Genomic DNA, 13,796 nt, shown 5'->3' on the forward strand with positions numbered 1-13,796 from the left:
GCTAGCGCTTCATGAGGCAGTGCGCTAAGTAACATTGCTGTGTTTACTTCGCAAGTTGTAAAATGTGTGTTCTTTTGATCACGTGTATGGTGTAGTCTGCACTTTTTGTCAAGGACAGGAAGTTAGAGCAAAGAGCCAACGTGAAATTTTTCGTTAAACTTGGAAAGTCTGCTATAGACATTAAGCATGCTTCAGGAATCTTACGGTGATGAGACAATGGGCTGTACGCAATGTTTCAAGTGGCACGGATGCTTCAAAAGCGAAAGAAATCCCTGGGAGACGATGAACGATCAGGAAGACCTGCTACAAACGTATACATGTGTTTACACGAAGAAACTTTTTCATCCCTCGTATTTACTAGGTTCCCTTTCATTTTCCTTATTTTATAGCTTTCTTCAAGGCACAATCTACAGAATTTATTGTTATTTTTGTAATAAGATGCAAACGATAAAATCATACCTAATACACAAATTTAAAGAGGAATTCCATGAATTCGAAGGATGAATATACCGGGACGATGCCCTATTCTTAGTAAGGAAAACATATCTCTATAAATAATTAAAAAAATATACATGTACTCCCACATGTACGCCCATATGTACTTCCTGTGTACCAGTACCAGTTCTACTAGAACACACGCAGAAGAAAACGGATAATTAAATTCGAATTTATTCAAAATGAGATGTGTGTGTATATATATATATATAGTGCGAGAGAGTTAGGGGCTGAGGGTTCAACCCACTAAGGGATAGTATCTATCCAAATTGATATATATATACATACACGTACGAAACAGATATTTATATAAGCATATAGCCAAGTACAATTGCATAAATGCATACATATATCCTTTCATAGCTTACTTCAAGGCACAATCTACAGAATTTATTGTTATTTTTGTAAGAAAGTGCAAACGATAGAATCATGCCTACTACACAAATTTAAAGAGGAATTTCCTGCATTCAAATGAGGGTTATATCGGGACGACGCCCCATTCTTAGTAAGGAACACTTCTAATAGAAAATAAGGAAATTATTAAAAAAATCTACATTTATTTTATAAAAACCAAGGGCTCTCAATTTTTATTGAAAAAGATAATATCTCTGGAAGCTTCCTTGACGTCAACTTCAAGATTAAGATTTTTATTTACCAACCTTATCATAAACCTAACGCCAATATAAGATACATAAATGCAAAGAGTAAACACCCACGCAATATTATAGAAAACCTGAGTACTAACATAGAGAGGAGAATAAATTTGCTATCATCTAACGAAGAAGTATTTAATAAACACAAAGACTGTTACAACATGACAGTTAAGAAGTCAGGATATAAATATGAAATTAAGAATAAAAAGAAGAACAACACTAGTGAAAATCATACGAAATATAATTAGATAAAGTTAAAACTAGAGACTTAAATATCTATAAAGAAACAGTATACCCTCATAAACAAATAACGAAAACTCTCAATACTAATCATAAATATAACAATCATGTTAAACAGGGCAATCATCCTAATAATAATGATAATAATAATATAAATAAACTTGAGCAGGATGAATACTATAACATAAATAAAATTCATAAGAATAAAAATCATAGAAATTATCACCTTTCTAACCACACTAAAGTAAATAATCCCATAAATAATGAGAGTGTAAACTCCAACTATATAATTAAAGATACTAATAGGAACATAAAGATAACAACAAATATAAACATGGATAATTAGAGTAAGACAACTAACAATAACGATAAGAATAACCAGAATAATATAATTAATACTGATAATAATAATAACATAGTAAAAAAGAAACCAATACCATGAATGAGGAAATATAACTTTTTGAATACATATCAATGCTCAACCAAGGTAGACAATGATAAAACCATTTGGATAATAATTCTCTTTACTAAACATTTCAAGACGAACTTTATAAAATCTATCAGAAAAATTATTAATAAAACCTTTAAAAACACCAGATACGCAAAAATATTTAACAATAAACATATCAGATTTAGATTTTCAGTTTCTTCCTACATTTTTTTAGGATAATATCTTCATTTAATAATAAGAAACTAAATCAATTCTATGAAAATAAAATTTAAATAAAAACAGAACCTAGAACATAGAAAAATAATAATAAACTACATGATGTCAGAATTAGCAATATGAATACTCTTAATAATCACAACCCTTATAAATCAGCAAAATCTCCAAATAACACATCACCCACACATATAAATTGCAATTTCAGAGGATCAAACGCTTGTAAATTAGACAGAGATTGTAAAAGAAATCAAAAATGTTGTATACCAAGCAACAATTATAGCACACGATTCCTCTAAGTATCATTATATCGGATGCGCACAAAACTGGGTCAAATCATGAATTTCTAACCACAAATCGACATTTAGAGACAAAAGCAAAATGAACAGTACCTGACATTCAAAACAAATTTGGCACCTGAAAAAAAAAATGAAAGATAAAGCAACAATATTGATTTCTCAATCTATTGAAACATACTATCGTTTGCAGCTTTTTACAAAAATAACAATAAATTCTGTAGATTGTGCCTTGAAGAAAGCTATAAAATAATGATAATGAAAGGGAACCTAGTAAATACGAGAGATGAAAAAGTCTTTTCATGTAAACACATGACCAAATTCTTTAGAGAAGAGAATATAGAAGAGTTCAGAATTACAAATGTTACAAAATCCTTTGACCTTGTCGTAAGGGAAAGTGATGGACAGGATGAACCAATCTAAATTAGTTCATTATTGTAAAATATTGGAAATTCTACACATGATCTTTGCCTTGAAAAAAATGTATTATATATTACTTCTAAACCAACATTATTAAATTTTATTGGTAATTTTACATTGAAATATCAAAAAGTTTGGATGACATTTAAATATTTCGATTCTTAATTATAATTGCATTTTATATATACAATAAGAATGATTTTTCTACAAATTTTTAGTGTATTTAATATATAGATAATTAATTGTTGTGATGTAGAATCTCAATATTTCTGATTGTCGTAAGGTAGAATCCATATGTTTATTTTTATTCTTTCATTATCTACTAAAGTCACCAAAAGTAAAATACTAAATTGGCTTTTCTTAGAATATTTTATTTCTTGTTAACGTTCTTTTTGTGTGTGTTCGTGTACTGGAGAACTTTCTCCTTTTTATCATATACTTGATTCAGTCATTAGACTGCGGCCATGCTGGGGCACCTTGAAAGATTTTTAGTCGAACAAATCAACTCCAAGAATTCGTTTTTTTAAAGCTTAGTACTTATTCTATCTTATTCTAAGTTACCCGAGGAAAAACACCAACATCGGTTATCAAGCAGAGATAGGGGACAAACACAGACACAAAGACACACACATACATAGATATATACATTCATATACATATGTATATATATATATATATATATATATATATATATATATATATATATATATATATATATATATATATGCATGTATATATATATATATGTATGTATGTATTAAGAAGAAAAACGGGTTTCATGCACACACACACACACACAAACACACACAAACACACACACACACATATATATATATATATATATATATATATATATACATATATGGAATTCTTTCAGTTTCGTCTACTAAATTCAGTCTCAAAGCTTTGATCGGCCTGAGGCTATAGTAAAAGACACTTGCCCACGGTGCCACGCAGAGTGACTGAACTCGGAACCACATGATTGGCAAGCAAGCTTCTTGTCACACAGCCACGCCTGCGCCTATTGTTCACTTTGAATTTAACTAATTTTTGGATTACCTTGAAAACGTGTTAACATGTATTTTCAGATGTATCAATTTGAATGATATTTCTTGTATCTAAAGATGGCGATACAACAGAAACGGTTGACGGCTTTCTTTGGTGAATTCAACAATTAAAAATGTGATTTTCTCTATCCCTAGTTTTTGTTGTCTCATACTCTGAATTTCTTGAAATTCTTCTCAATACTATTTAGATCCATTCGTCCTTGGATGTGTATTCTACTTGCATTTATTGGTGTCTGATTGCTGGATATTGTTAACCAAATTCATTTAAAGATGAGTGATTTATTGACATCTGCCTGGATTTTTTCACACCTTTTCCTCCTAATACAATCACACACATATGCGCGCGCTCGCACGCGTGTGTGTATTATAAATTCCCTATTTATATCATCATCTTTGGAATTGTTGTCATCATTCTTTTAAATTCTAGCTTCTGAAGTGTCTTCGGTGGACAGTAGAATGAAATCTTCCATTGCAATACAAATGGTGTTTACCACTGGACTACTGATCATTGCTTTGTTGACTTATTTTGTGAGGACCTGGAGGCCTTTGATGATGATAATATCAATCCCGTCAGTGCTGTTCGCTATCACCTATTTCTGGTAAGTATGCATGTGTGTATGGGTGGATGGATGAGTGTATGTGCATATATGGGTGTATGATCATTGGCTCTATGTATGTACGAGTGTATGGATGTCTATGTATATGCATGACTGGTTAGTTGCCTATGTATATGTATGACTGGATGTGTGTGTATGTATATATGTATGCATGTATGTATGTATGAATATATGAATGTATGGGTGTATGGATTTATAAACGGATGGACTTGAGCATGCGTGGGAGCATTGATGTATAGACGTATATGTTTGGATAGATGAATGGATGTGTGTGTGTGTGCACTTATTTCTATATGTATATACAACCCGTCACATAGTTGGCGACTAAACTTAGAACTCTAAAAAGCTTACTTGGGGAAGCGTGTGGGAGTGGGGTGTGTTTATATTGGATACCCTCCAGGATGAGAAGCAAAACCCATCAAAAGGCAGCTGGGGGTGAGGAACCCTTAGTCTTTGTTTAGATATCTCTCTGGGGGAAGGAAAACTCTGATCTAACACCTGTACCTTCGTTTTAATCCAATTATGTAGATTAGTTCTTCTTTTGGGGCAAAAGCATTCGATGTTTAGAGACGGGTAATTTAAAAAGCTTTAAATACAGGCTTCACCTAATTTGTAACAGGTGTGGCTGTGTGGTAAGAAGTTTGCTTCCCAACTACACAGTTTTGGGTTCAGTCTCACGGTAGGCATCTTGAACAAATGTCTATCTATCTATTTATCTAGATAGGTAAACAGATAGATAGATAGATAGATAAATATTTATATAACTGAGTGTTTGACCGTCTTTTGCTCAGGTCATAGCTAGCTTATTAGCATCGCATGGAGATGTCTTCTAAGAAATATTTTGGGACACCATGGACCATTCAATCAAAGATCTGCGGTCGGCTGAAACGTATCTATGTGTTGGTGCTTTGTTTGGCACTTCTTTGAGTAATCTATCTGTTATGTTCAAGTAGTACGGAGTGGGTTCTTCGATGGGTTATTTTAGATAATCACCATTCAAATATTTAGTTGGGTAACACTGTCTTCCACGCGATGTACACACGCACATCATAACACTGTCCAAATACCATTTCAATGTTGTGGGCCTTTTTCTAGTTTAATTTCTTTTGGGGTAGCATTGAATAAAGCAGGACCATTTGAAGTAACAAAAAAGTTGTGTCGGAAAGTTTTTGTGATGTGAACTCAACTTTTGTGGGGGGACATATGGCACGGAGGACTAGCCTTGTGTGACTCGTAAACTTGATGCCAACATCATGTGAATAATAGTGGTGGAATATTTTTCTACGTTGTGCAAATAATATAGTAAAGATGGCAGTGTTGGAGAGAATACACTTGCCCAAGGTGTTACGCAGTAGGACTGAACCCGGAACGATATGGCTGATAAGCAAGCTTCTTACCATACAGCCATGCCTGCACCTATCTTTATATTTATTTATTTTTTTATTTTTTTTTTTTGTCATTGATCTCTGTAGTGTTTCAATCCTCATTATATCCTGCTTTATGTTGGGGGACTATAATGGGTAGCAGTGTTTGAGGCGAAACCCAGAAAACATGGATGGGAAAAGGATGATTGATTTATGATCCCTAGACTAAGATGCGTGTGTGTGTGTGTGTGTGTGTGTGCGTGCGGGGAAGGAAGAGAGTTTCCTTATCTGAACAATGGTTGTAAACAAGTGTCATTGTGATACGGTCCATCTCTATTTCCAATCTTCCATGAAAACATGATTGGTCAAGGGGAAATATTTCTTTAGTAGGAAACATGTGAGGGTTGACATCAAGAAGGGTTTCTGACCATAGAAAATATGCCTCAACACATTCCATTCAACTCTTGCAAGCATGGAAAAGTGGATGTTAAGACAAAGATAATGATGAGGAGACTATAAGGTAAGTCATGAATGTTACACAATCTCATTTTATCCACTTTATGAACACGATTCATTCTGTCAATTATGATATTCAGTTTCATGCTTCGACTTTGTTCCTGTGATACAATGGCACTGACTAAATACATATTCCTATTTCTCCTGATGGCCCAAGACCCCTAAGATGTAGGTTTGGAGGAATATATAACCCATGGCCCCTTAACCCCTAAAGAATATAGAAGCTGGAGGTATGTATGTATGTATGTTTGTATGTGAGTGTGTGTACGTATATATGTGTGTGTATGCGGTTGTATTGATGAGGTTTTCCGTTTCCTATTTGCAAGTTTCCTAGACGAATCTCCCCGATGGCTCCTCAATAAAAAGAGAACAAAAGATGCCAACATAATTCTTAGCAACATCGCCAAACTGAATAAAACAGTTTTGCCTCAAACAGAAATCGTCAACATTTTCTCATCGTATACTAAAAGAGTAGAAATCTGGAAAATGTTTACCATTCCTCAGCTTCTAAAACGGACCCTAATTTTGATGCTAAACTGGTGAGTGATATTGCATTTACGATTTTCTGTGTTCTTTGTCTTTCATCGTTTACTTGTTTCAATCATTTGACTGCAGCCATGCTGGGGCACCGTCTTGAAAATGTTTTAGTTGAATTAATTGACCCCAGAACGTTTTTATGACTGGTGCTGATTCTATTGTTTTCTTAATTATGTGCAACTCATTTTATTTAATTTTTCATAATTTTCAAAATTCACTGAAATAAAACTAGCGTATTTTAACAGAAACATGGTAACGAATGGGTTAAATCTGAATAAGCTGCCTGATGTCTCTAAAAGTAGGTCATTAAAGTATTGGCCATTCTCTGACAGGTTTGTGGTCAAGCTTGTGGCAGTGGAGACTTCCGTCATTCTCAGCCCCTCGACCACATCCCTGCTCACCACTATCAGGGTGGAAACAGCCATCCGCAAGTGTGAGCCCCGTGGGTCAGAATGGCTGTTCCAGTGCATCTGGGGCAACACCTTTTCTACTTTGTCTGCTGGGACCTTGAGGCAAACCGACAAACCATTTTAGGTAAATCTTTGCTGTGCGGAAAAGGAAGGATATGATGATTTAGGCAGGGCCCTTCATGAAATTTAGAAAACTATTTCACTAAGAATTACCGAAGGCAAACAAATGTCAGAGACTACAGACAAATCAGTGAATTCTGCTTATCACAAAATACTTTTTACTCCATGAACATAAACACTCCATGAACATAAACGTTCCATGCACACATAAACTAAAAAAGCCACATATACATACAAACCATCTACTCACCATTTATCCAACGCACTAAAGTTAACTGGCTCTCATTGGCTAACTCTGTCTCAGTTCTTAAGTTGTCTTAGTTGTCTATATTAGACAGTTAGTTGTATAACTCTACTTGCTGTTGGTCTCAATGTTCAAATTATCATAATTTTCTCTAAGAAATTACGTAGCCATCTAACCAGGGTTTGGTCTGCAATTTTTGTGCATTTTTGTACATTATATAAAATCTTTCATTTCTTTTATATAGGGCGATTGTGAGCTTGGTATATTACGGCCTTACTCTTAATGTAGGCAGATTGTATGGCAATCTCTATTTGAATTTTTTTTTGAATTCGGTTGTCGAGTTTCCAGCGAATATTCTCTGTATCCTTCTGTTAAATCGTGTTGGAAGAAAAAAAATGCATGCTAGCCTGATGGTTTTGGCTGGAGTTGCTTGTATCGCTGGAATATTTCCCGTCCTCTATGGCACTAAAGGTAAACAAACCATTATTATTATTGTTGCTGTTATTACTATTATCTTTTTATCACAGATTCTGTTGGAGCTCCTAGAGTCTTGCATGCATAGCCGGGCTATTTTGTACTTAGGATGGTTATATCTATCTTTTCGCCTTCCTTCTCGGCTATTCATGTGTCAAAGAGGCGTACAACGTTCACTATATAGCATATGTGGTGCACCTTGTCCACTAACACTAGGTCCGGTCTGTTATGCTCTAGTACTTGATCTGTTTGAATTGGAAAATCCTAGAGGACTTTACTAGTCTCCGACACTGCCACTCTCTGCGGTTAGTATTCATACCACGTCTTCCTTCTCTCTAGTTCCCACTTTTCCCACAGTTTCCAAGGTTGCACTTTCGCTACCTGGTCGTGACGCCACAACTTGTAGTGGTTTTGGGCAAGTCTAGGGCATTCGTTCGTGATACGGGCAATGGTTTCATTCTCTCTATTGCAGATGCGGCACAGCGGAGACACTTGCTTATTCCTCAGGTTGATCCTCCAGTTCGTGGCCAGAGCTTGATCCTGCGCTGCCCAGTATAGTACTCCTGGTCTCTTTTTTTTAGTGTTTCTTTTTTCTACCAGTCCCACCTATTTTTTCCAGCAACTTCTGTTGTGGTTACATGGAATTGATTGTAAAGTCCCTTCTTTCGTAATTCTTCTTCATGTCCTTTTTGTTCTTCGTCCTTTGTTATCCCTTTTTCCTCTGCTTTTAATGCTCCCTCATTCCTAACCGCCATTAGCAAGGTTTCCTTACTTTGGGCTAGCTATCTCATTAAGATCTCGAGTTCGATACGCACGCAGTCTTCCACACTTATCAGTCCCCTTCCTCCATTTACTCTCTTCATGTATCGGCGATCAGTGTCTGCACGTGGATGATGGGTTCCATGCATCGTTAGGAACTTCCTGTCCCTCTCCTTTAGCTTCTCTTCTATCCACTTCAGGATACCAACACCATACCGAGCTACTGCGACTGCGCGCGAGTTTTTTGCCGAAATTGTGTGTCTGGTATTCAGCTTTGAGGACAATATTCTTCTCACTCTCCGCAGGTATTCTATTTTTGTCTTTTCCTTCATGTCACTGTGTTTGATTCCAACTGACTCAAGTATTCCCAGGTATTTATAGCTGGATTGAGGTTCGATTGCCTTCATCATTTCACCACTTGGCAACCATTTACCTTCTGTCCTGGCAAGCTTTCCTCGTCTCATCACCATCGTAGCACATTGTCCAAACTCTGTATTATTATTACTATTATTATTATTACTATTATTATTATTATTATTATTATTATTATTATTATTATTATTATTATTATTATTGTTGTTGTTGTTGTTGTTGTTGTTGTTGCTGTTATTATTGTTATTATTATTATTGTTGTTGTTGTTGTTGTTATTCTTCTTCTTCTTCGTTTTCTTCTTCTTTTTCTTCTTCTTCTTCTTCTTCTTATTATTATTATTATTATTATTATTATTATTATTATTACGATTAAACCTTGGGAGAGGCATTATGCCGGTAATAAACACACGCACTGGTTCAGTTCTTTATTAATTTATAAACAGTATTTAGTTTTTCGTTTTTCGTTTTTTTTTTTAGCGTTATTTTTTATTTAGCGTTATTTTGAAATTGTCCGGTATGAGCATGTGCGTGTGTGCACGTTCGTATGTGTGCACGCTCGTATGTGTGCACTCACGTATGTGTTCGTGCTTATATGTAAGTTTGTGCGTCCATATGTGTGTTTGTTAAATTTCGTTCATATCAGATAAGATAGAGACTTTGGACTTGGTTTTGGTTTCCTTTCTGTTATTTTCTGTTTTCTTCGTAAATGCATCTTTTTTATTTACGTTCACGTTCTGTATTTTATGTGTGAAAAACGTCTGTAACCATGGGTAATTGGAAGGCTTTTATCTACGTGTATTTGCTGTTCACAATTGGTCGTGTTTCAGTTATGAGGACTGACTCGTGTATTTGCCGTAACCATGCGTCATCAGGGTGTCTTGACAGGATTTCTATGCTAATCCGGTCCAGTACACCACCATGTTGTTCTTTTGCATGCTGGTATAGCACCGAGGTTTGTTTGTGATTCTTATAGTCCTTCCAATGTTCATTTACACGCTCAGCCAAACTTCTCGTCGTTTCACCTATGTATGCTGTGTTTCCGTTTTTACAATCACCATCCATACAGCTTATTTTGTAGACCACATTTCTGGCTTTGCAGTTGATACCAAGACTATATTTGCACACAATGCAATTCTCTTCTACACACTTTGTCCTTCTGAAGGGGTATGTTTTGCATATTATCGATCTAATGGATCTCCCTGGTTTTTCTGACATTTATCTTCAATTTAGTACTTTTGAGGATTTTTCTAAATCTGCGGGCTAGTTCTCCGTGTGGTGTGGCGTCTATAAACATTACTCCTCGGAACTTGTCGGTATTGTACCACGTGTTCTTTCTGTTTGTTTTGTCACTAATTCTTTGTAGTCGATTCCACTGTTTATTACGGTACCTAAGTTGTTTCCATCTGTATCTTTGTCAACAATCTCCTCAAATTTCTTGCTAACTCCTCTGTATACTCGGATCCTATCTTTCTGGCTGTATCCCGAAAACTGCATGCGATGCATGAAGTCTTGTATATGTCTTTGTCTCTCCCAAGGAATGCACAGGGGGGATATATTTTTCATTATTCTGACTAAATCGGCTATTAATATATTAATTTTCACACTGTGTGATAGAGTCGAATTCTTATGGATAACATACTTTGAAGATAAAGGTTTCATATAATGTGAGTGGAGGATTTGAACTTTGTCGTTAATTGCTTCTAGCCAAAGTTCTGTGTCAAGTACCGGGAGTCTCTTATTTAGGTGTCTTGTTGAGTAATCTATTGCTACCTTGATGCTCTGGTGTATTGCATTAGCTATATTCTGGATGTTTTCCATCACGATCTTCTCGTTCTCTTCAGTCTGAATGTTCGACGGTGTTTTGACTACGATGTTAACATCATCCACATATCTCCCGTACAGTTTGATTGTTCCTCGAGAGTTTTTTTTTTCAGCTTTTTGTCCCACCAGGTCATGAATAGGCTTGCCACGTCCCCGGCCACATCGACATTTGTTGACCATCGCAGAGAATTCACTGACCAAGTTTCTGCCAATTATTGAAGGAGACATAGTCTGGGTTTCAAGGGGATTTCTAGAGATATGCTTTAACTCCTTGTGGGCTTCCAGCATGCTGGGTACCAACCCACAATTTCTGAGGGCCTGTGCTTTATGAATGAGACTGAGTAGACGAAAACTGTAGAGAAGCCCACATATTGAAATTATATACACCTTAGTCAGCCGTTGTCATTTTAATTTTACCTGAGAATTGGGTTTGATGTAATGTTCAGTATGGTCAAATGGTTAAGAAACTTGCATCACAACCTTATAGCTCTTGGTTCAATCCCACTGCGTAGCATGTTAAGTAAGGGTCCACATGTCTGTGAAATACAGAAACGGGTTGCTTTTTTTTCTTTTCTTACTTAAAAATTCTATCTGTTACCTTTTTCTTTTTCAGCCCATCGATGGATATTAACCGCCAGTTCAATGTTAGGCCGTTTGTTTATCACCGCAGCTTTTTCAATTGTGTATTTATACACTTTGGAGTTGTATCCAACTTGTATAAGAAACGGTGCATTGGGGGTTATGTCTACCTTTGCCCGTGTTGGCGGCAGTGTGGCACCTTACATTCTCAACTTTGTAAGTATTTAGATTCTTCCAGACTTCGTATTTGTTTTGTTGTTCGCCTCTTTTGTTAGTCCACCCATCGTGGGACCAGCACAACTAGTAAAGAGACAGAGCTAGGCTTATCTTTCTATGGATTTACATAACAACATACGAATAAGGAAATATTATCCATCAGACCAGGCACAATGGCTATAAACCTTTTGTTACCGTATTTGGGATGAAATACACTGTATTTGTTTCAAAGAATTTAGTAAAATAGCCGAGGCTTTTCTTACCACATTTCTGAAATAAACAGCCTTTGTTTTAATTAATTTTGAAATAACGAAGAATTTAGTGAAATAACTTTGTCATTATTGAGCTGCTACTTCAGGTAGTGAGCTGGAAGAATCATTAACAGACTGGAAAAAAGGCTTAGCAGCTTTTCGTCCGTCTTTACATTCTGAGTTGAAATTCCACTGAGGTCAACTTTGCCTTTCATCTTTTCGGGATCGATAAAATAAGTACCAGTTAGATATTGGTGTTGATGTAGTTGACCTACCCGAACTTCCTCGAAATTACTAGCCCTGTACCAAAATTTGAAACCATTGTTATGCTGCTACTTTGAACAATAAAACAAACTCACTCTGCCTTTCTCATGCGTTGGTTTAGTCCAGTCGGACATTTTTTATTTCCCTTTTGCGTTACTCCACACTTGTCTGTCTGCTCGGCCTCGACTTTTTTGTTGTTGTTGTATATGTATTATTTTTTTGTATATGTATTAATATCTTTTGTTGTTGTCTCTACTCGTCTCTAAGACCATATTCTCATATTCTGTTTATTTATTCTATTTTTTGTCCCCATCCACCCACTAACAGTCTCCTCTCGAATTACTTTCATCTATTTCCATTTCTGTTTCCCTTTTTCATCCTTGTTTGTCCGTCACATTTCGTCTTGTCATTTTTTGGTTACATTCCCATCAAGTTCTCTAGCTGGTTGCCTCCAGAGTGGAATATATATTGTCAATGAGGGCACGAAATTGCACCTGACCCCCTGGTCGATAACAAATGAGGTGTTAGTGTCTTTCTGTGTTTGTTCTCCATTCATCTGTGCATTTAGTATACGTTTTTCAACTTCACCTTCCGCGCCATTTTCCCATTCGTTTGTTTGTTACTATACATGTTTGATTTCTGAAAACATTATTCACGTAACGCAATCTTTGTTTTTTTTTTACCTATATATGCTGAAATACAACAGGGCGGTCATTGTGGGAGCCCCTTTGACCATAAGTGTGCTGGTTCAGTAATGACCTGGGGCCAAACAACAACAAAATAAACAAAATCATATTTTTTTTCTGTTTCTTTTTCAGTCAGATTTGGTTTCTGGCAAGGTTGGTCGAATAATGCCGATGATTCTTATGGGAACACTTTCTATAATCGCGGGGCTATTGTCATTATTGTTACCTGAAACAAACAACCGGAAAATGATGGACAACTTCAATGATGTGACCAAATCTGGAGAACTGGAGTTAGCGTAGGTGTCTCTCATATGATTTAAACATCATTATCGTCATCATCACCATCAGTAGTAGCATCATAATTCTCATCCTCATCAATATAATTATCATTATCATCTTTGTTATCATCATCATCATTATTATTGTTGTCATCAACATAACCATAATTATCATCATCATCACCATCGTTTGCACAACATCAACAATGACCTCATCATTGATTTAATAAGAAACTTAATCATCCAGGCGAAATGCTTAGCGGTATTTCGTCTGTCTTTACGTTCTGAGTTCAAATTCCGCCGAAGTCGACTTTGCCTTTCATCCTGTCAGGGTCGATAAATGAATTAAATACCAGTTGCGTACTAGGGTCGATCTAATCGACTGGCCTCCTCCCCAAAAATTTCGGGCCTTGTGCCTAGAGTAGAAAAGAATCTTATTCATCATCACCATAA

The 13,796-nt window shown here is 35.9% G+C and overlaps 1 protein-coding gene across 2 annotated transcripts in view; it reads left to right on the forward strand.

Moving 5' to 3' along the window:
- The window catches only part of LOC106884075 (organic cation transporter protein), a 69,150-nt gene that overhangs the window by 18,741 nt on the left and 36,613 nt on the right, over positions 1-13,796 (forward strand). For both annotated transcript variants that reach the window (XM_089358492.1, XM_014935293.3), the window contains exons 5-9: positions 4,263-4,434; positions 6,659-6,871; positions 7,888-8,114; positions 11,683-11,864; positions 13,198-13,361. In XM_089358492.1, the coding sequence (XP_089214618.1) occupies positions 4,263-4,434; positions 6,659-6,871; positions 7,888-8,114; positions 11,683-11,864; positions 13,198-13,361 (958 nt within the window). The remainder of the gene's footprint in view (positions 1-4,262; positions 4,435-6,658; positions 6,872-7,887; positions 8,115-11,682; positions 11,865-13,197; positions 13,362-13,796) is intronic.

This window comes from Octopus bimaculoides, chromosome 10 (assembly GCF_046866305.1).
Source record: "Octopus bimaculoides isolate indiv1 chromosome 10, ASM4686630v1, whole genome shotgun sequence".
Classification (NCBI taxonomy): Eukaryota; Metazoa; Mollusca; class Cephalopoda; order Octopoda; family Octopodidae; genus Octopus; species Octopus bimaculoides.